Source organism: Solanum stenotomum, chromosome 7, assembly GCF_019186545.1.
Source record: "Solanum stenotomum isolate F172 chromosome 7, ASM1918654v1, whole genome shotgun sequence".
Taxonomy (NCBI): domain Eukaryota; kingdom Viridiplantae; phylum Streptophyta; class Magnoliopsida; order Solanales; family Solanaceae; genus Solanum; species Solanum stenotomum.
In genome coordinates, this window is record NC_064288.1 from 51,015,737 (window position 1) to 51,038,183 (window position 22,447).

The 22,447-nt window shown below is 33.0% G+C and overlaps 4 protein-coding genes across 4 annotated transcripts; all 4 read left to right on the top strand.

Annotated features, from left to right (window-relative positions):
- The first annotated feature begins 222 nt into the window (after positions 1-222).
- On the top strand, positions 223-2,587 carry LOC125871846 (pentatricopeptide repeat-containing protein At2g37310). The gene has a single exon (XM_049552532.1). It carries the CDS (start codon positions 312-314, stop codon positions 2,274-2,276), a length of 1,965 nt encoding a protein of 654 aa, XP_049408489.1. The 5' UTR covers positions 223-311; the 3' UTR covers positions 2,277-2,587.
- Positions 2,588-5,311: 2,724 nt separating this feature from the next.
- Positions 5,312-7,469, top strand: LOC125871869 (E3 ubiquitin-protein ligase SGR9, amyloplastic-like). The gene is made up of 3 exons (XM_049552573.1): positions 5,312-5,817; positions 6,024-6,166; positions 6,985-7,469. Exons 1-3 carry the CDS (start codon positions 5,423-5,425, stop codon positions 7,323-7,325), a joined length of 879 nt encoding a protein of 292 aa, XP_049408530.1. The 5' UTR covers positions 5,312-5,422; the 3' UTR covers positions 7,326-7,469.
- A 1,059-nt stretch (positions 7,470-8,528) lies between these two features.
- Positions 8,529-11,364, top strand: LOC125870863 (succinate dehydrogenase assembly factor 1, mitochondrial). The gene is made up of 3 exons (XM_049551413.1): positions 8,529-8,660; positions 10,677-11,017; positions 11,113-11,364. Exons 2-3 carry the CDS (start codon positions 10,729-10,731, stop codon positions 11,124-11,126), a joined length of 303 nt encoding a protein of 100 aa, XP_049407370.1. The 5' UTR covers positions 8,529-8,660; positions 10,677-10,728; the 3' UTR covers positions 11,127-11,364.
- A 1,256-nt stretch (positions 11,365-12,620) lies between these two features.
- Positions 12,621-15,207, top strand: LOC125869999 (uncharacterized). Its single transcript, XM_049550374.1, has 4 exons — positions 12,621-12,788; positions 13,087-13,207; positions 13,767-14,191; positions 14,979-15,207. The coding sequence occupies exons 1-4, from the start codon at positions 12,754-12,756 to the stop codon at positions 15,205-15,207; spliced, it is 810 nt and encodes a 269-aa protein (XP_049406331.1). The 5' UTR covers positions 12,621-12,753.
- Positions 15,208-22,447: the final 7,240 nt, after the last annotated feature.

Here is a 22,447-nt window from a genome sequence, read left to right on the forward strand (position 1 = left end):
TTTGGCAGTCTAAAAAAACTTTCGGTTATTTTACAATGTGTTACTGTTGCTTTTGAGCAAAATGCAATCTATCAACTCATTTGCACGATTTATTTGGTTTGTCACCATGTTTCCAAGTGATTTTCAATCATTTAATTTGTGTCAAATTAACGATTAATATATGAATAATAAATCTAGTATGATTTGTGAGTTGTCAAGTCGGATTGTTATGACCTGCTATACGAGTTCGACATAATTCAATAGTTTATACACGAGATAAGCCATGTAATATATAAATAATTTATTCAAAACTCGGGCTTACCACCCATGCCATGCTAGGCGAAGCCTGTAAAAGCTTCATCCTCCACAGAATCAAAAGTTATACTAATATTGACTACACATTGTATGGTTATCTCTTACAATTATGCAAAGAACATTGCTTGATTCGTCAAGGCAAACAGCTCCATGCCCGTCTTGTTCTTTCCTCAACGATCCCCAACAACTTCCTTGCCTCTAAACTCATCAATTTCTACTCAAAAAACGAACATTTAAAAGAAGCACACCATGTGTTTGATGAAATATCTGAGAGAAATACATTTTCTTGGAATGCCCTTCTAATTGGTTACTCTTCCAAGAATTACCATGTAGAAACTCTCAAGTTGTTTTCTTTGTTTTTATCTGAGAATTTTGAGACACCCCATGTGAAGCCTGATAATTTTACAGTGACTTGTGTGTTAAAAGCTGTTTCTGGGATGTTGGGGGACTCTGTTTTGGCTAAGATGATTCATTGTTATGTTTTAAAAAATGGGTTTGATTCGGATGTGTTTGTATTGAATGGTTTGATTAATTCTTACTCGAAAACGGGTGATATGGTATTGGCGAGAAATGTGTTTGATGAAATTCCTGAAAGGGATGTGGTGTCGTGGAATTCAATGATATCGGGTTATTTTCAATGTGGGTTTTATGAGGAATGCAAAGGATTATATAGAGAAATGCTGCATTTAGAAAAGTTTAGACCTGGTGGGGTTACGGTGGTGAGTGTTCTACAAGCTTGTGCACAGTCGAAAGATCTTATGTTGGGAATGGAAGTTCATCAGTATGTTATAGAAAACGGGATTGAACTTGATATTGCAGTTTATAACTCGATTATTGCGCTGTATTCAAAATGTGGTAGCTTGGACTATGCAAGAAAGCTTTTCGAAGAGATGGGTGAGCCGGATGAGATAACTTATGGTGCAATGATTTCAGGCTACATGATTTATGGATTTGTTGATCAAGCTGTTAATCTTTTTCAAGAAATTGAGAAACCGTGTCTGAGTACTTGGAATGCTGTGATAACAGGTCTAGTACAGAATAATTTGTACGAGCAAGCTTTAGAGTTCGTTAGGAAGATGCAGTTATCAGGTGATCAACCTAATGCCGTGACTCTCTCGAGTATTCTTCCGGGAATTTCCGATTTAGCATTTGCAAAAGGAGGGAAAGAAGTGCATGCCTATGCCATTAAGAGTGATTGTAATCAAAATATCTATGTTGCAACTGGAGTTATTGATACCTATGCAAAACTGGGGTTTATACAATCAGCACGGCAAGTTTTTGATCACACGAAAGATCGGAGTGTCATTATTTGGACGGCAATTATCTCAGCGTATGCTAACCATGGAGAAGCCAAGGCTGCACTTGATCTATTTAATGTGATGCTGAGTCATTGCATAAGGCCAGATTCCGTTACATTTACTGCCGTATTGGCAGCCTGTGCCCATTCAGGACTGATTGAAGAAGCTTGGAGAATTTTTGAGTTGTTGGAGAAGTATGGAATTCAGCCTCCGGATGAACATTATGCTTGCATGGTGGGGGTTCTAAGTCGAGCAGGAAAACTATCTGAAGCAGTTGATTTCATCAGAAAGATGCCAATCGAACCCAGTGCAAGGGTGTGGGGTGCACTACTTAATGGTGCTTCAGTTTATGGTGACTTTGAAGTTGGTAGACTTGCATGTAGTCATTTATTTGAAATGGAACCTGAAAATACTGGAAACTATACCATCATGGCAAATTTATATTCAAAAGCTGGAAGATGGGAAGAAGCTCAGGAGCTTAGGAAGAACATGAAAATTCTTGGATTGAAGAAGATTACCGGTAGTAGTTGGATGGAAACATGTCAAGGCTTAAAAAGCTTTGTAGCAACAGACGAATCAAATGAAAAGTTGGGAGAGGTTTATGGGGTACTGGAAAGATTGCTTGGTTCAATGAGGGATGATGGTTACGTAATGATGGATGAATTTAAGGAGGAAATCATGTGACAAATCTGCTGCGATGAGCAAGAGGTTGCCGTTAAGTAGTTTTCTGGGCTTCATGCAAGCAAGATTATAGGGTTGCCATCAACTCTGCTGTGTCATTATTCAGAAGAATGCCTTGTCTTATCGTGATGAAGTAGACAGTCATTTAACAAGCATTAATACTCTTCCTGTAGTGATAGCCTGAAGTCATTCTGTGGGAACTCAAGACGCAACATTTCAAGCGGTAGAAGTGCTCAAGAAAGAATTCAAATATGGTGTAAGCGTGTAACTAGTAAACGAAGAGACATGTTCAAAAGCACAAATCAAAACCAGAGGGTATTACATTTATGCTCCCCTGGGAAAAATATTTTTCGTTCAGTTGATGAAATACTTTGGAGAGAGGATCGCCAGCTTCTGGAAGGCCTTTTGGAGGTCTAGCACTAGATATTCTGGTATGCTGGTATCAATAATGTACTATACAGTATACACATTGAGTAGTAACTACCTTTTCTGATGGGCTTTGATACTTTCAGCGTGTACATGTGTGTCCCCTGATTTCTTTTTTTAACGGAAGTATAACATACAAAAACCAGTGTAAACTAGCATGAACTCCAATTTCTGTGATGATTTTTCTATGTTTCCCTAGAAATATGTGATCTTACAACTGTTAGGTTAATGGGGAACATTTTTGAAGCAGGAGCTTCATCTACTACCTTTCTGTGAGACTATTCCTTTAGTATGATCACAAGTAATGTTAGTTAATGGAAAATTTGTTATAATGCAAGTTGAACATTCTTTCATTTTCTCCGTTGGGAAGTGGGGGAGGTAGTTACCATCTATGTTTCTTCCCTCGTATGGCGTTTTTACATGTTCAAGATACAATCAAAGTGCTTATTTATTTGATTTGACTTATCTTATATTTTTTAAATTACCAAGTTGCTTGACCTTTGTTTATACTACTCGAATATCTGAAAGTTGATTATCCTTCAGAATCTCACATTGGGAAATTCTTCATTGCAGTTGCTGCACCGCCACGCCCATCCCAACAATTATAATTATTCATCCAAGTGACTGATGCATCAGACAATTCGTGATCCTAAGCTCTGTCTACGTTCAACCTAGCAAGTATAAAGATTTCAGCTTTTTATGCAGGGAATGTTTCACAAGTTGTATTTACCATTCTTTTTCACAAGAAGGTGCACAAAGCCCAAAAAGCAGCTGTGAGAGATGAAAAGGGTAAGTGACAAGAGCCCTTGATAAGTGCAGGCTACAGTGGGGAATAACTTGCACCTAACTAAATTATTATAACTTTGTTTGTAGGGCCAAAAGGTGTACATATTTTTCCATGAATGGGCCAAATTGATATTTTTGCTCTTATGCTTGTTGTTTTTCACCATGTTGTTAAACAGAGATAATGAAAAGAAAGGAATTATTGTAGTTGTATAAACTGGACACATGCTTCTGGACAAAGGCTAATATACCCAGTCATTCCCTTCCATTCTAGTCTACCTAACTCATCTCCCTAGACTTTTCCAAAACCACATCTCTGTCCCCAATACATTCACTTAATAATTCATCTTTCATTATTACTTTTTTGATAACCATAGTATGTGGTTCAGCTTGTGTGTACCTCGACTATTTCTGCCAGCACAAATACATAATAACTATGTCCACCAAGACTTGAACATATGAGAATATACCTTTCTCGGCCATTTGGCTAAAGATCAAGTATAGTTTCTATTCTTATTAATTTAATCATGCACCTTTCTTTTCTAACCAATTTTTTTAGCTTACTGTCCTCTTGTCCCATGATATGCTGAAAATGTCAAATCCATTGATGTACTACAAAAATGCCATTTACTTTTTCACTAAGCCTGAATAGATCAGAATGAATACAAAGGTCTATATAGCTGATCTGGATTAGCTTTTTATTGAGGCACAATTGATTGATTGATCGATTCTATATTTACTACGAAAAAGATAATATTGTTGTAAAATGAACTATTTTTTGTATATAAGTGAAGAAGGGTAGAATAGCAACCCATCATTCTCGAGTTTCGAAGGTTATGGTTGGCCGGCTCCAAACAGATTTCTCAGACATCTTAAAAAGGTTAAAAGAAATTACTAGAACCACTTTCTCAACCACCTCCCACCCCCACCCTCTACCCACCCACTCCCCCAACCCCCCAAAAAAAAAGAACTAGAAAACTAGTACTAATACTTGGGATCTTCAATTGATTGTGTGAAGTCCACTGGCTGTGTTTACTCTATTTTTAGTCTAAAAGTGATTGCACCACTATAGGTTCCAATCCATGTTCCTCTTTTTCTTTTGCCTTTACTTTTTCCTTTTCTATATAACTCTGCTTTAGTTAAAAGTTTTAGAAGAACAACTTTTGTTAATTGACTAACCATCATTGCAATTTGCAAGATTTGTTTGACAATTTATTTTATCTCCTTTTCTTGGTGTTGCTTGCCACAAAATATCAATAAATTTACTCCCTTCCCTAAAAATATTTTCTTGTATGTCTTCAAAAATAATTCAACTCTAAAAAATCTCATTTTTATACTTAATGAGATGATTTTGGCCACAAAAATATCTAAGCCTTGTTGTAAACAACAATTTCAAAAGTATTCGCTCTAGCTTGATCATAGATTTTGAAGTTAAAACTTGGAACACGAATATTTGAGTTTTTACAACAATTTTAGAAGTGTTCGCTCTTGTTTGATCATAGATTTTGAAGTTGAAACTTAGAACACGAATATTTGAGTTTTAACAACAATTTCAGAAGTCTTCGCTCTAGTTTGACCATAAACTTTGAAGTAGAAACTTGTAACATGAATATTTGAGTTTTTGAAGTTGTATTTAGACTTGTATTTTCTTGGGAGAAAATTGAAGTTTTGTGAGGGAAAGTTTTAGTTTTTTGGGGAATTTGAAAATATATGAAGATTGGATTTTTAAAATCTGATCAAATTTCATGGTCAAACACTCTGTTCTTTCTTAATCTCCACACTTAATCAAACAATACCACATAAATTCAGAACATATTTCACTTAGATCTATAATAATAATCCTATGTGATTTGTCCAAGCAATTTGAGTCCCTATAAATCCCACACATCCCAAAAAACTCCCAAAACTTTCCCACCAAACAAAACACATGATCTCCCATCATGGAAAAATTAGATCAAATTCCGTTAGAAACCATACTCATGTCTACACTTTCCACCTTCACTTCTCACCAACTTTCAGATCTAACACTTTACTTCTCATCCCTCCACCACCGCCATCACCGCCGTATTTTCTCTCTCCTCTCCTCTCCGATGCTATTTTCTCTCACCTTACACCACCTTCACTCTCTCTCTCTACACAACAAATCCCTCCTCATAGCCAAGCACCTTTTGTCTAAACTAGCAATTTTCACTCATTTCATGCATAATGATACAATCTTGCCACCACCATCAACCACCTCTATGAAACACCGCGATTTAGACGTGGTTCTCCTCCTCCTTCTTCTATGTGAATTACGCCAACATGATCCGGAAGCACTCGATATACCTCCATCAAGGTACGTGTTAGATAGTTTGTAATATATATGTTATAAAAATAACAGAAATTAGCAACAGACAACTTCTATCGTTTAAAACAATAAAAATTGTTATTGGTTATAAAAACCTATAGATCTTTTGTCATCCTATAATATCTCTTTAAGGACATTGATTTTTTACCCACTTCAAAAATTTCTATTGATTCAACTTATTTTTATCCTAGCAGGTGGCGCGTTGTTATTTGTCAATACATAGCTAAAGATGCACTAAAATTCTCTAGCATTAGTTGTTCCAACAGAGAAGTCATAATGAAGTTTATTGATATGCTGGCAAAGTGCAAGAACTTTGTCAATGCTATGATTCATGCAGGTATATTATGTATAGCGGCATATATACATGTTTATTTATTTAAGATGGATTCAATTGAATTCGTCGGGTATTTTTACATTATCAGGTCATTTTTACCAGTGGTAACAAGTGATTATTGATTAGTCTTATTTTCAATATTACAAATAAGAAGGCTTGATTGTTGATATATTTTTGGGTGATCACATGATAGTGTAAAAAAAAATTAGTCTTGATTGAATTGCGTATAAGACCAAAACGAACTACTTCTATTCTTGAAAATGAGATATATGAAGTATAGCTTTTTGGTCCCATTCGTCCAATGGTTAGGATGTCATTAGTTTTTTTTATGTCGAAGACACGGGTCCAATTCTCGTAAGACATAAGTTCCTGGGGTTCTTGTGAATTACGGCCAATATTGGGTATATAACCAGTGATTCAAATCCAAAGGTTAATCGTACTTTGGCAACTTTACATATAAAAGAGGTTGATTTTCTTGGGTTGATAGTGAAAAAGTTGGCAAGTACGTCACCTTGCCACGCTGTAAAATCGTACATGAGATTTTCACTTCATACGACTTCTCATTCAATTCTTTCAAATTCATTGCATCCTTTTCTATGTTCGAGAATCCTTTTTCTTCCACTTTGCTTCAAAGAGTAACTAGGGCCAATTTAGTCATTTTACATTAGAAAATAACTAATGAGTGACTGCTCGTTATCTGGTTAGAAAAGATGGTCCAAAACCTTAATTAATAATATTATAAATTGAAACTTATCATTTCAAAGAACTAATCAGAATCTTGAATTTACATATATTAAATATTGAATCCGCTTCTAATGCAGGTAATGGTATTGGGGGGAAAGATAGGAAGGAGGTGGCAACATCAATAGCGATAGTGGTAGCACTACCATCAGTAGAAGCGAGCAACGACAACGACGGGAGGAAAGAATGTGTTATATGTAAAGAAGAGATGAAAGAAGGGAGAGATGTTTGTAAATTGCCATGTCATCATACATTTCATTGGATATGTATATTGCCTTGGTTGAAAAAAAGGAACACGTGTCCATGTTGCCGGTTTCAGCTACCGTCGGATGATGTTTTCGCTGAGATCCAACGGTTGTGGGAAGTTGTGGCCAAGATGAGTGATAGTGCAAAGTTTTTAGGAATTAGTAATTGTAATTAGTTTTTAATTAAGTAAAAATAATCTTATAAAATTAGCACAATATAGCTACTAATGTTTTTTTTTTCTTCAAGTAATAAAACACTACATTTATCATATGTTATAAATCAATACTATATACATTATCAGTTATACCTCAAGTTCCAAAATTGGTTGAGAATTTACTTATATTGATGAAAAAACTTGTTTGGTTAAGTCTATAAGTTATCACGCCCCAATTTCGGAAGACGTGATTGGCACTCCGTACTTTACTTGAATTAGGGGTGGGCGTTCGGTTATTCGGTTCGGTTTTATGGTTTTCAGTTTTAGAAAAGTGTACACCGTATGTTAAACCAAACTAATTCGGTTCGGTTCGATTTAGTTCGGTGTTGTTTTTAAATTGGTTTTTCGGTGTGAATGAAAAATAAAATAAGGATAAAGTATAAGATACTTAGAAATTTAAAACTATGTTAAGGAATGATGCGTATTACTGTGGAACACTTATTGTGCTAACTAAAAGACTATATTTATTTTTATCAAGAACATTGGGCCTACAACAATTTATCGAGAAAACAAGTATGAAGATGGTAGAAATATGTTTGAGTTTCTCTTGGAAATTAATATTTCAAATTAACTATTGAACTGTACATTTGGTGTTACTTTGATTTGTTCATGACTGATTAATTGTTGATTGAATTTTTAATTTTTAGTTAAGAGAATGCCCATATAAAAAAATATTTTAATTTTTAATTTTCTTTAAATAAAAGTTCATTTTTTCGGTGCATCAAAGTTTTGAGACCCTTACATCGAACATTGAACCGAAGAACCGAACTTCCGAAAAAATAACATCGACACCAAATCAAAAAACCAAAACCAAAGAACCAAATTAGTTCAATTCGGTTCAATTTTTCGGTTTTCGGGTATTAACTTGAACTTGAGCAGACATAGCTTGGCATATATGCTACTGGACATACACATAGACATGTTAATTACAGAAGCTAAGACATGAATGCTCAGAGAGTTTTGTAGGTTAAGATAATCTCATCAGTATACAAGTTGACAAGACCACCATGATCTCTATAACAACGACAAATACAAGAAAATTAAATGAGGACCGACAAGACCACCATGCGTATAAAATATTTAATGAAGATAAAAAGAAATGTTTACTTTAGATAAGTTGAAGATCAAAATTATTTTAAGTGATACTTAAAGGACTATTTATAACCTACTACTAAAAATAAGGGACCATTTTTGTTATTTTTCTTCACCTTCCCCACAACGCCTCAAATTTTCTGGTTTTCGTTCAGTTCGGCCTGAGAAGGAATTTCTACCTCAACGATGGCGGAATAAACAAAGGTTTGCCATTTTTTCCGTTTAGTTATTGATTTTGAAGTTGAAATTTGAAAATTTGTGTTTTCGATGTTGTGATTTTTGGAACTTGATGTTATGTTTGGACGTATAATTTTTGGAATTTTTGTGAATGAAATCCCTAAAACTTTTGAAAATCTGATCTAATTTCACGATCAAACAGGTATTTGAAGATGAAAATTTCAAAATCTGATCTAAAATGTAAAGCGAAAGCTAGCTAGAATTTGATTGACTGGATGCAGTCCATATCCAGATCCAGATCTAGATTATAACAAATAAATTCACGTTAACGCAGTAATTTTGCTAAGATTCGTAAATAGGAAGGTATGGAAATCAATGATTAGAGCGGATGGTTAGTAAGTAGTCGAGTGTTTGCTGTCTGGGAGAGGCAGGAAACTAGCCTCATCCCCTCCCCTTCTATTAGTAGTTGTTGTTAGTAATTGCTTAGTTTCTTATTCTTCCATGTGCGGGTACTATCAGCTAATTTTGCTATCGAATTTTTCCTGCTTCGAAAAATTCTCTTCTGAGCCAGGGCTTATCGAAAATTTTCTCTCAATCTCACAAAGATAGGAGTAAGGTGAAATGGAACTATCCTTGCGACTTCTTCCCTAGATTCCTAAATTCCTTAAGGGAAGTTCTCATTCGAGGATTTGAGAGGATTCTCATCCGGCTCTTAATCAACTAAAGAAGGAGTACAAGAGGTCTCACCCGGTGGACCAGTAAACACTTTACCTACGCTAAAGTCAAATGATACTGAGTCATTGGAAATGTCTGTGTACATTCTATCGTCCTCAGACCTACTTGTGGCACTACAGTATATGATGTTGTTGTTGTTGTATCTGTAAATATGAACCAGACCATAAACTTCAAATCCTAAATCCACTTGTGTGCAATATCATAGTGTCAGAGTTGAGTTGGCATGGCTACAGAGGCAAAAGTGCTGAGTCTGAGTAACTTAGGTCACATACAACTGGAAAATAAGAGAGGTCTGCATTCGATATAATTACTTTGTTAATAAATTGATTCTATCTTTCCGGTTCATATATTTTGTTTTAATTAAACATGTCCGTCCTTGGTAATCCAGCAATGTGTTGAAGTACTATATAACATGAATAATTTCCTGGAAGAGATTCGTACAACCAAATGTCAGTTTTTTATATAAAGAAGGGAGGAGATATTTTGTTTTGATGATAATATAGAGAAATGGGGAAAGAGAATCTGCTGTTTTTCTATGTTAGAAAAAGAAGAAGCTAATTTCCTCATGTGGCCCTCTTGTTCTAGAATTAGAACAACCTGTCCTTCCTGATATCCAAAGGAGGTAGAGCTTCAACAATGGTTGTTGTTCTGTTTTACAGGTGGGAACGAGGTCCTCAGTTCTAGAATTAGAACAACCTCTCCTTCTTGATATCCAAAGGAGGTAGAGCTTCAACAATGGTCATTGTTCTGTTTTACCGGTAGGAATGAGGCCAGACACCTTCCAAACTTGGTATATTATAATTGTGTTCAGATTCTAAGGACTAGTTATTCGAATTGTGGTTTTCTTTTGTTGTTCTTTGAATAAACTACTGCATGCAACAACAACATGTCTAGTGTAATTCCACAAGTGGGGTCTGGGGAGGGTACGTTGTACGTAGACGTTACCCCTGCCTTTGTGCGAAGATAGATTGTTTTCGATAGGTCCTCGACTCAAAAGATTACAATCAAAGAAGGATAGAAAGGAAAATAGCGACTGCCTTGTAATTAGTTGTACAATCTCTTTTCTCCAGTATATAGCTCATGGCTGATTGCCAAAACTGTTGCAAACTTCCTTCCTTATGTACAACTGAACCAAGTATAAGAGTGCTTGCCCTTGGGGGCAGATCTAGAAGCTTGGTTACAGTTTCACATGAATCCAATAGCTTTTGCCAAACTCTCTGTATATAGATAGAAATATATTAAATATCTATAAATATTTGACTATGAATCCAGTTATTGTTGTAGTAGTATAACTTGAGTTTTTTGTAGGAATCCATAAGTGCCAAATCCAGAATCCGTCCCTGCTCGTCCTGAAGATGCAATGGGAGCTTCCAGTGGACCAAGGCGGCTATCTGGTATGCAGAAGCAAGCACTTGCTCTATATAGAGGATTCTTAAGAGCAGCCCGCTCCAAGCCTGCTGAAGAGAGGAGGCAAATCGAGTCAGTTGTATCCAGTGAATTCCGCAAAAATTCCAAGCAAGTTGATCGTAAGAATTTTATTTATATCGAGTACTTACTTCGTCGTGGTAACAAACAACTTGATCAACTCAAAAGCCCTGATACAGTTGGATTGTCATCATTAAGTGTTGATTCTTCTTCACAAACAACAGGTTCATCCTCCTAGATTTTGTAAAGAAACCACTCCTTTTTCAACTTTTACAGGAGTTGGTTGATTATAACATCTCTTTTGCTGGGATTATCATAGGGTATTACTACTAGGATTCAGAAACATTTATATGGCGTTAAAGGGGATTTTCATTGAGGCTCGAGAGATTGAATAGATTACATTTACTTTTCTTCAATAAAAATTCAAGCTCGACTTGATAGTGTAAAAATTCTTTAGAAAAAATCATGCATATCCCATGCTTGAATGATAGTTTTTGTAATAGCGGATTGTTTCATAATGTACGATAACATGTAATAGGTTAGCATTTTATCTATTCTACTTTTCTTCAAATGTCCTTACCAGCACAACAACAACACTTTTTGATCAGAAGTTGAATCGATCATTAGAAGAAGAATTAGGATACATTCCAAGAAAGTCAAACTTTCATCGAAGAGAAGCAAGTAAAATGCTTTCATAATGATTCTCGTAGACTCGTGCAAGAAATTTTCATTCTATACATACTAGATCATGAGTAACAAAGTATGTATGGAGTCTGAAGTTAAAAGGATCACTTATCGAGAGGGAGGGGCAATACTTCTGGTTAAAGTTGTGTTGTGTAGGGCTCCATTTGGGAAAAGTGTGTTCTATCAAGGATTTATTCATACTCATAGCTCAAATTCGAAAATTTTGATTGAGGAGGAGTAGCTCCACACTGCACCACATCATATAATCGTCGTTTAGCAATTATACTTTAGAATACATTCAACAATTTATGAATGAAATATTTTTTTAACTGAACTTATCAATGTGTACTGTCACTGCAACTTTAATGTGAAATTAACAGAAAGAGACAATTTATGGTGGGGGCCTAATGCACAAAACTCTGTCTCTGACTCTTTTGGAGTTTTTATTTCTAAACAGTAATTATTTCAAACTTGCACACTTTTTTTTTCTTTTGAATAAACAAAATTCTGTACCTCAAAAGTCATTTAGGAAAGAAAAATCTTCTTTTTTTTTACTACTTCCTGTGTTCCAATTTGTATGTCAATGTTTTATTTCCTAGTCAGTTTTAAAAAAATATTATACTTTTTATCTAAAAATAATTTAATTTTAAAATTTATATTTATACAGAATATCAAAATTTTATTTTAGATCATAAATTTTAAAAAAGTTACTCTATTCGTTTCAATTTATGTGGTATTTCTTATATTTTGAAATTTAAATAAATCTAGTTTTAACCACAATCTTTTTATATGTCGTTTTAAATATTTTAAATTATTAACTAATGTGACTTATAATACTTTTTACGTAGTTTCTAAGTGTATAGATTTTATTTTTTAAGAAACTTAAATATTTCATGTCTAAATTCACATAAAACTTAAACCGTTCTCGAAATTCGAAATCCAAACTTCCTTAGGGAGCGCTTTAACATGTTCTTAATACATCCCTATATACGGAATTGTCTTTGTTGGAGAGAGTTTCCCCAATGTGAAATTTTTCATCGCAAATTCAAATTTAATCGGGTTCTAAAATAAGTATCAAACACTGAATGAAAAAAATAAATACATCCCTAACATTTCCTGACTTGTCACTAACAGTGTGACCATCTTTGTAAAAAAAGAAAGAGAAGTTATTTCCCTCAGTTTTCCTTTTATGTTCTACTCCTCTTATTAAAAGATATTCAAATGTACAAACAAATTCCTTTCTTTATTTTATTGGTTTAGAGAAAAAGATAAGAAGATGGCATTTGAAGAAAATGCAAATGGAAAATTGAGGTATATAATTTAAAATCTTTTGTTTCTTTTTTTGAGTTTCTTGTGCACATTTCTGTTATGGGGTTTGAGATCTTTACACAAATACAATAACAATATTTTCAGTATAGTCGAGGTTTTAGATGTACGCAGATTTTATCCTAAAACTGTTTTAAAGTGTTTTTACACAAATAGTGGGTCAAAGTTGTCATGTACTTTTATTTTTAATTGATATACATATATTATATCTTTACTGAATATTTTTAATTTAAATATTTTGGTGGACGGTTATTTAGATTAATTCTTTCTTTTTTTTCCTCAGTGAGAAGAAAATAGAAAAAGAAGATAGTTTAAGCAAAGTGGAATGTCTAAGAGGGAGATTGCTTGCTGAAAGAGTGGCTTCAAGAATTGCAAAACAAGAGGCACAAAATATGGGAAACAAGGTTTCTAAATTAATTTCCATATTTTTTTTCCAAAAAAAAAATGGTTTGTCCATACATTGGAGTGATTTTTGAAGATGACAACTCATGAAAAATGTCAAATTTGAAAAAATAATAGTTTTTGTTTGAAAAATAAAAAAATATTATTTAAAAATTAAAGTTATGTTTGATCATGAATACGTACAAAATAGGTTTATTTCTGAATTTTTGTAAGTAATTTGGAGTGAAACGTCAACTTTTTATTGTGAAGTTGAATTTTGAAATTTTTCAAAATTTTATGGCCAAACATGATTTTCTGAATTCAACTCTAGAAAAAAAAGTACAAAACATTCATGGTCAAACGATGACTAAATACAGTCCAAACACAACTTTAATTTTTAAATACTTTTTTTTAATTCAACTTCAAATACTATTTATTTTTCAAATATTAAGTTTTTATGTCGAAACGCCTACTAAATTCAAACAAACTTTTTTTTTTTCAAATTCAGAAAAAAGCTGTAATTTTTTTTTTTTTTTTTGGGCAATTGGAGTAACATTAGTATAATTCTTTGTAAAATTTCAGATGATTGAGCTAGAGACTAAGTTGAAAGAAGAGACAAGATCAAGAAACAATGCTGAGAAGAAGCTTAAATTTCTGATAAAGAAACTTGAGTCCAAAAATATATATTATAATGTTTCAGATGATAATAAAGTTGTAAATTCACAAGACAATGAGTGTCAAGAATCTGTTGGGAGTACAAAATCCAGCTATGAAAATGTTGGAAACAATTGTTCTAGTCTATGTTATTTGGATTCTCACAAAATATTGCCGCACTCATGTCAAATCTTTCAAAAATACACTATTTTTGAAGAACTCGACATGTATTCAGAGACATTATTGAAGAATTCGAGTAACATAGCTTCTAGCCAGGATAATGAGAATACTTCAGGAAAAGAACATTGTGCAAAATCAAGGGAATTTGAATTCTCAATATCAGATGGCAATAGGTATGTATACTCTTCAACTTATTACTTCATTTGTCTCATTTTATATGAGTTAGTTTGATTTGATACAGAATTTAAGAAATATTTTTTTTAAACTTGTGGTCTAAAAAAAGTGATAAATATTTATGTGACTACAAATCATTTCATTAAGAGTAGAATGCATATTTTAAAGTTAAATTGGTACTTAATTTAGAAATGTGTCATTCTTGTTTGGATTGACTAAAAAAAAAGTGAATCATATAACCTGGGACAAAGAAAATATTACACTGGTATTGTTAAAATTATTTTCACTATTAGTTTGTTTTAACATACATATTACATTATTTTTATGTTATAAATCTCATTTTTTATAGATCGGTTACCTATAGTTATCTTTTAAACTGTGTTTGCTTGAGACCTCTAAAAATGTTATTGCATCAGTATTAGATCTTTCAAAAAAACATAACTTTTGAAGGATCCACCAGACACCAACCTATGTTGTTGGTAACCTTAAAGAAATTTGTCGCAAAACCTTTCGTCGGATCCTTCAAAAATTACATAGTTTATGAAAGATCCTAAACTGACATACACCTAACGATATTTTTAAAGGGTATGAGCAACAAAGCAACCATCAGCATTTTTGAAAAATCAAACCAACATAACTTTTGACTTACCTAATAGTGTTAGATCATCGACGCAGAGAAGTTAAACTCATACTTGCAAATAAAGCATAATGTTATCTTTTTTAAGGTTTTTTTTTTCATGTGAAAACAATCAAAATCTCATAACATTATTGTTATTATGATTCTAGTTTGAAATCTTCAATTGAGGAGGAAGAGAAAAATGAAGGAAATCAAGTGGACAATTCATTGGCATTAGTTCCTATGGAGAATCCAAAGACAAAGCAAAATATTGATCCAATTGTTCTTGATGCTACTGTGAGAGAAGTTCTTGATGCACTGAGGCATGCTAGAGAAAAACTTCAAACTCAAATGGAGAGAAAAACTTCAAACTCAAATGGAGAGAAGGCAAATGATTAAAGCTAGTTAATCTTTATGCAGAGGCGCGGAATCAGAATATGAAGTTTATGAGCTTGTGTGTTTAGTCCTTTAAAGTTAATAGGTTCTATATTAATAATTTGTGTATATTTAATGGATTTTTTAAATATAAATATTAGGTTTGAACCAAAGCGACTAAGTTTGACCGAATTCCTCTCCTAACTCCATGTTACTCGGATTTTTCAAAAGTACTACCAGGTTTGTGTCGGATATTCTTCCAAAACCTAGTGTATTCTTGAAAATTTTAATATAGATATAACAATATTTTTAAAGAGTCGGAATAAACATTAGTTAAGCTTCAATATCCATTAATTAATTTTGCTTTTTATAGGTGTCTTATGGCATGCATAATGTGGCTCATGTCCCATCAAAGTCTCTTTTTTCTGCTCTTTACATGTTGATTCAATAATTTTGTTCCTAACTTTGAATTTGTTTTGAATATGTATATTATTACTTTAAAAACCAGTAATGAAAGAAAAAAATTAGAATCTCAATTCTTGAATTCATCAACTTTAAATCTCAGCTCCACCTCTCATGGCTAAGTGTATGTTGCAAGATTGTTGAGTGTGGTATTGTGGTACAAAAAAAGTTCTACATATAGGTTAATGAAGCATTTAAGTTGAGCTTGCATTTTGAATTGGTTGGTGCATTTCAAATTTTGAGTTTGGTACTTGTTTTTTTCTTGTAAATAAAGGTTGACAGCCTGCCATTGTGTGAAAATAGGGAAATAGGTGATCAACTTTCTAGTTCATATTCTAGTGTGACTGTCCAAAATAATAATAGTTTTTAAAAAGTTAGCAATACAAATATATAACAATAACAATATATTCAGTATAATCTCACAAGTGAAATTAAAAAGGATAGAGTGTACGTATATCTTCGTTTTGATTTCTCATCTGGTGGTGTTCATTTGCGTCAGGAAGTCTCACATTAGAAGGTAAAGTGCTTCCTAACAAAGGCGACTCCGTACTCAGACAACTCGAACTTGAAATCTCTGGTTAAGGATGAAGGAGTATTTACCACTCTAACACAATCATTGTTGGTTAGTGTACGCATATCTTATTTCTACCTTATAGAGATAGAAAAACTATTTTCGAAAGACACACAACTCAAGTGTAATAAATCAAAGTAAAGCATAGTACAAACATATATATTTAAAAACCATTGTAGTACTTAATTAATATTCCTTTTTTCCCCAATTTATGTGACCCACTTTCCTTTTAGTCCATCTAAAAAAGAATGTTATTTTTCTATAATTAGAAATAATTTAATTCTAAAATTTCTCTTTTACCTTAGTGAAATGATTTTTAGTCGCAAAAATGTCTAAGGCATGTTTTAGACCGCAAATTTCAAAAGTTTTCTAATTTTTTTTCTTGTGTTATGTCAAATATTAAACGTCATGTCAAGTCAAAAGGTTTGTAAAAAAATTGTGATATTATTTAAGGAAACTATATAAATGAGTCATAAAATTCCAAATAATTACATTTTCATACCCCAATCCAAATTAATTCAAGAAATACCCATTCTCTCAAAAAAAAGAAAATTACAGACCATACCCCCCATTCATTAAGGTTGATAATTTTTGCTTAACTGATATTAAATCAGTATCATATGTTGTATTGGTATTATTAAGGCTGATAATTTCGCTTAACTGATACTACAGTGTATATATATATTGTATTGGTATCATTAAGGTTTCTTGTTCAGAAATTACTCATTAGTCAATGATATTATAGAGTATGTGTATATTGTTGTGGTATCATGAAGGTTTCTTATTTAGAAATTACTTATTAGTTAATAATACTATAAGAGTATATATATATTGTTGTGGTATCATTAAGGTTTAGTGCTCAGAAATTACTCATTAGTCAATGATACTATAAGAGTATATATATACTCTTATAGTATCATTGACTATTGAGTAATTTCTGAACAAGAAATCTTAATGATACCAATACATTATATGTGTGTGTGTATATATATATATATTGATTTAGTATCAATTAAGCAAAATTATCAGTCTTAATGATACCAATACAGTATATGATACTGATTTAGTATCCGTTAAGCAAAATTAGTTGGGGTTATATAGTGTAATTATTTAATGGAGTATGAATGTAAAGGGATATATGCATGTAATTATTTTGCTTTTATGAGGTATTTGCGTATCTATTCTTTTATGGTTGATTTGGAACTTTTAAGATTTCTCACTTTTATGGTTTTTCACCTCTCAATGTTTAAAGCCCAACAATGGTCAATTTTCTATTTAGGCCCAAGTCAAATTTGGGCTCCTTGTAAAATCCACAAATATTAATTATTTTTCAGCCCATAATTTTTATAGCAGGATTCAAACTTTCAAAAAAAAAATTATATTAAAATGTATCAGAAGTTTGAAAAGTATAGTAGATAGTAGCAACCTAATTAATTTGAAAGGACTTATGTTAATATTAGTACAACAATTTGTGTATGACCAACGTTTTAAAAGTACTTTCGAGGAGAAGTTATATTTATAAACTTAAGAAAAAACAGCTTTTGTTATTACTCAAAAATACTCTTTTTTCCTCAAAATTTGATCCAAACACTTCAACTTTCTAGAATAAGATTGTTTTAAAAAAAAAACACTTTTTAACTTCCTAAAAACTTAGCCATGCTATATACCTAGTAATTTGACCTCTTGAAATTTGTTGATTTTACCATTTGATCACAACAAAGTTGAACTCGTGTTATGGTTGTGAAAGGGAATAGTCAGACAATAATTTCATTAGATGGGTCGTTGATAGATGCGAATCTAAAATTTAATGTTAATAGGTTTGATTTATATAGTAAAAAAAAAGCTTTCTAGTGAGTCTTCGAATAAAGAAGTTGTGTTTTTCACATTGCTGATTTGACTTCATCGACTAACAATGCATCAATTCTCCCTCGCTAGAAAATTATCGAGGCAACTGCAAAAGTCAGTTTCCACATCAATATTTTAGTGGAACTAACCTAATAATACTTACTTGCTATCAAAACTCGTTTTTTCTCTCTCTTTTTGTTGCTATGCGAGTGCTTCTAGAATAGGTTTAATATCTTTTTATGACTTTCTCGATCTATGCTTATGACAAAATTACACCATTAAAAAGTCACAAAATGCAATGCATTTCTCCTTTCTTCTTTCTAAAACTATTACTATGAATTATAATTAGACAAACGATAACTATTTTCATAATTATAATCCAAACTATAGGTGTATATGAAAATTCCCCAATAAAAAAAGTGAAGCATTGTTTTCTTTTTCTAATAAACAACGAATAAAATTTAAAATCACTAATATCATTCAATTAGATTCTGAAGAAAAAAACGTATAATAAACAAAAAATTAACTCAACAATATTAATCCTCATATGGTTATTTGGTACAAGTTTTCTTGTTATGGTCATCTATAGGCAATAACACATTTTCTAAAATTTACTTTAGACCTCTTGAATTTTTTTTTCTTTTCATTGCTATTTACGTCATATATGTAACACCCCAGAATTTTTTTCGAACTGATACTCGAACCGTTTTTCGTAGTGAGTGAGATTTTGCAAGGAATTTAAAATTTCTTGAGTGTTAAGATCACTAGATGTAGCACCTTAAGTTCCAAGAAGAACCCAAGAGAAAAGCATTCAAGTCGTTCTTAAGTTTTCTTAAGTTTTGGGTCAACTTCAAACGACCATAACTCCTAGTACATGATGAGTTAGGTGAGCTACAAGAAAGAAAATTAAAGTCCTTCGAGTCCTCTTTCCAACGCCACTGAGTTTGCTCAATTCCAAGTTCTGAGTAAGAAGTTATGACTGATTTAATAATGTCGCGCAAACCTGGCAGCAGCTCCGCGACGCAGAGCCAATACGGACCTCACTGCCTGGTGAAAATCATTCCGACTTCCAGCTAGTCTTATCTATTTCTTTAGGGGTATTTTAGTCCTAAAAACCCTTAGGAGGTCATTTAAATTGCCCTAAACGTGTAGAAAATTAGTTTTCTTAAATCTAAACCCTCTCATTCACTCCAAAGATTCTACGCTCAAGACATTCAAGAAACGCTAAGGCTAGGGTTCATCTCTCAAGATTTTCTTTCAAGTGCTTTAAGCAAATGGTTCTTTCAGGTATGTAAGCTTCCATAGTGGTGGGTTTGTTCACCCACACGCCAATCATAATTTCAGCGTTAAGTTCGTTCTAGAAAGTTGGAAGTATGATGTTCTTGAATTATGTTCTTGAAATTGGCTTTAGTTCTTGAGTTCAAATGAGATTGTTGAGTTCTTGATGAAATCATGTCGATTATAGAGTTGTTTTGAGTTAGGTTCTTAGTTGCATATCTGAGTATCTGAATCTAAAGAGTTATTGAGAAAAATATTCGAATTGGGGCTGTAAAACAGAGAAGGAAAAAGTCGAGCGTGATCTGGCACGCAAGTCCGCATCGCAGACTTGCTCCCCCAGTGACCAAAAAGTTTCTCTGCATCGCGGTTAAGACACGGACTCCTCTGTCTAAAAATTTAATTTCGCGAGTAATTATTTAAAACACCTCAGTGTCGCAGACTTGTTTCCAGACAGTGATTTCTTAATCGTTTTTCATGTTTAACTATCTAGAAACACTCCTAAACATCACGAGATCATTCCTATCACAAATCGCAACCTTGAATTCATAAATCACATTCAAGGTAGAGTTGAGAGTCAAAGTCTTGAGAGTTTTTTTGAACATTTTTCAGAAAATCCCTTTTTGTCTTTTTTAGGAGTCTTCTACAAATTCTAATAACTTGTTTCAAGACTCGAGCAAGTGAGTATGAGAGTGATAATAATGTATTCATGAGTCTACCTTGTCATCATGAGATCTTTCTTATCATGAACCATAACTCTTGAATTCATAATTCACATTCAAGAGAGAGTTAAGAGTAGAGTTCAAGAAAGTCTTTTGAGTTCAATTGTGAATCCTTTGAGATTCATCATCGATTTGAGTTAAGTTTTGAAAAGTAAGTATGAGAATGAGAAGAGTCGTATACACGAGTTTCTTATTGATATTTTGACCCTTGAGTCAAGTCATTCATGCCTATATATTCCGTATGAACTCCATTAGTTTAGTATCTTTGAAAAAAGTAGTATCTTCACGTTCTAAGTCTTGAGTATCAAGTTCCTAACCCTTCCGAGATTATAATCCTAATCATGGGACTATTCATATTACCCATGAAGTCTATGAGTTGAGTTGTTCATGCCCATAATTTCGCATGAACATTATAAGTCGATCAATCTTGAGATGAGAAGTAGCTTTGAGTCCTTGAGTTGATGAGCTCATGCTCATAATTCCGCATGAACTCTCTGAGTTGAGCAATCTTTAAATTAGTACTATCATTGAAGTTCTTGAGTTCCACGTATTGAGATCTATCTATGGTTATTGAAAATCTTGCATTGAGTCGTTCACGTCCATAATTCGACATGAACCATATTTAAAGAAGTCTTTTACAAATGTTTTAACTTTGTTTTAAGACGTAAGTTTTGAGTTCAGTAAAGAGTAAAAGTTGAAGTTCATTTCTTCAAAATGTATATGGAGACTATGTATTCCCAAAGAGATTTAAAATGTTTTCACATTTAAATAAGAACGGAAACTGAGATTTTCAAAGAGCCTTCGGGCTAGTTTTCAGAAAAGAGTATCGCTTTCTAAATGAAGCAAGAGGGGAAACTGAGATTTCCAAGATAGCTTTTGAGCTAAGATTTGAGCAATTATCTCAAATCACAGAAAGAAGTATGTTTTAAACATAAAGAGCTAGTATCATATTTTGGGAGTAGTATTGAGCACCGAATTGGGGGCGAGTATGAGTTCAGATAACTCACGTCTCCATAAAACCATGTAGCCACCATGGGTAGAAAAGGGTCATACTTTTTAGATGAACCTTTTTCACAATAGACTAGTGGATTCACTTAGTAGTTCAGTTCTTATGTTGATGGCAAGGTATAGGATGGTTGTCGGTTAGAGAAACTCCCACAGAAATTATACTATTTTCTTATATGAGAAAAGTTGAGTTTGTTATTGCATTTTCTTTAACGAACTGAGTTGTTTTACTGTTTTATAAACCTTTCCATAAATTGCATGTGTATTGTTACTTTATATTGAGCTGAGTATCCAGAGTTAAGTACCCAGAGTCGAATATCATATCCTTGAGTTGAGTAGTTTATCCTTGAGTACTTCTGAGTTGAGCAAGTTTGAGTATTTTTGAGTAGTTTGGAGTATTCCTTGAGTTGAGTAAGATTGAAAAGAGGTAAGTAAGTTTCCTTCTTATCAAGTTCAAGCTTATGTTATGCTTTAGAATTCCTCTTACATACTGTAGCGACCCTAAAAATAGATAAGTGAAACTAGAGCCTAACGTATGAATTTTTAAAGTTTAAGCATAAATTGGAGTTATGAAATTGGAAGTAGTCACTTTTGGAAAACAAGGTTCTGAATCTGGAAATTTGGTTAAGTGTGGGAAATCAGTGAGTTTTTGGCCAACTTTGAGCAGTCATAACTCCTAGCTCAGGATGATCCAGGAGTAGTTCCAGTTATGTTTGGAAAGCCCTTGGAACGATCTTTCCAACGCCACCGAGTTTGCTTGATTCCGAGTTCGTAGGAGCGAGTTATACCCTTTGAAAGTTGGGCAGTTGGCAAGGAGTCCGTCCGGAAATTTAAGGGGCATTTTCGTAAATATTAATTTTAGTTAAATTAAAAAGTGGGTATATTTTATATTATTTCTAATTTCTATACATGGTATTAAAACTTTTAAAAAGGTTTGTTTTAATTCATTCTTAAAAAAAAAGGGGGGTTCTCTCTAGAACACCATTGAAGGCAAAGGTCAAGTTGGAGCTAGGGTTTCGAATTGAAGGGTTCTTGCATCAAACTTTCGTGGGTTTTCTCAATACTAAGGTATGGTGGCTCTTTATCTGAAGCTAGTTTTCGCTTTAGAACCAATTTCAAAGAGTTTTCAAATTCTCAAAAGTTATGAAAAACTTCTATTTGTTACTCTACTCAAGGGTTCTTGCATTAAATGGTTTTAAATGATGGATTGTGATATTGTTGATATTAAATTGATGTTTTCAAGTGAAAAATCTCATGAACCCTTGATTTCACAAATTTCTATATTTGACTTACGAAATGGGTTTGTTGATAATGATTGGGTATTGATGAATTTATGCTTAGAATAGATTGTATTGTTGATGTTTATGATTTTCTATATCTATTG

What these genes read in the sequence shown, in the direction of transcription:
- LOC125869999 (XM_049550374.1), top strand. Translation starts at nt 12,754, where the DNA reads ATGGCATTTGAAGAAAATGCAAATGGAAAATTGAG. An exon ending in AATGCAAATGGAAAATTGAG is followed by an intron (nt 12,789 to 13,086) that starts GTATATAATTTA and finishes TTTTTTCCTCAG; the next exon opens with TGAGAAGAAAATAGAAAAAG. An exon ending in CACAAAATATGGGAAACAAG is followed by an intron (nt 13,208 to 13,766) that starts GTTTCTAAATTA and finishes GTAAAATTTCAG; the next exon opens with ATGATTGAGCTAGAGACTAA.
- LOC125871869 (XM_049552573.1), top strand. Translation starts at nt 5,423, where the DNA reads ATGGAAAAATTAGATCAAATTCCGTTAGAAACCATACTCATGTCTACA. An exon ending in CTCGATATACCTCCATCAAG is followed by an intron (nt 5,818 to 6,023) that starts GTACGTGTTAGA and finishes TTATCCTAGCAG; the next exon opens with GTGGCGCGTTGTTATTTGTC. An exon ending in CAATGCTATGATTCATGCAG is followed by an intron (nt 6,167 to 6,984) that starts GTATATTATGTA and finishes CTTCTAATGCAG; the next exon opens with GTAATGGTATTGGGGGGAAA.
- LOC125870863 (XM_049551413.1), top strand. Translation starts at nt 10,729, where the DNA reads ATGGGAGCTTCCAGTGGACCAAGGCGGCTATCTGGTATGCAGAAGCAA.
- LOC125871846 (XM_049552532.1), top strand. Translation starts at nt 312, where the DNA reads ATGCTAGGCGAAGCCTGTAAAAGCTTCATCCTCCACAGAATCAAAAGT.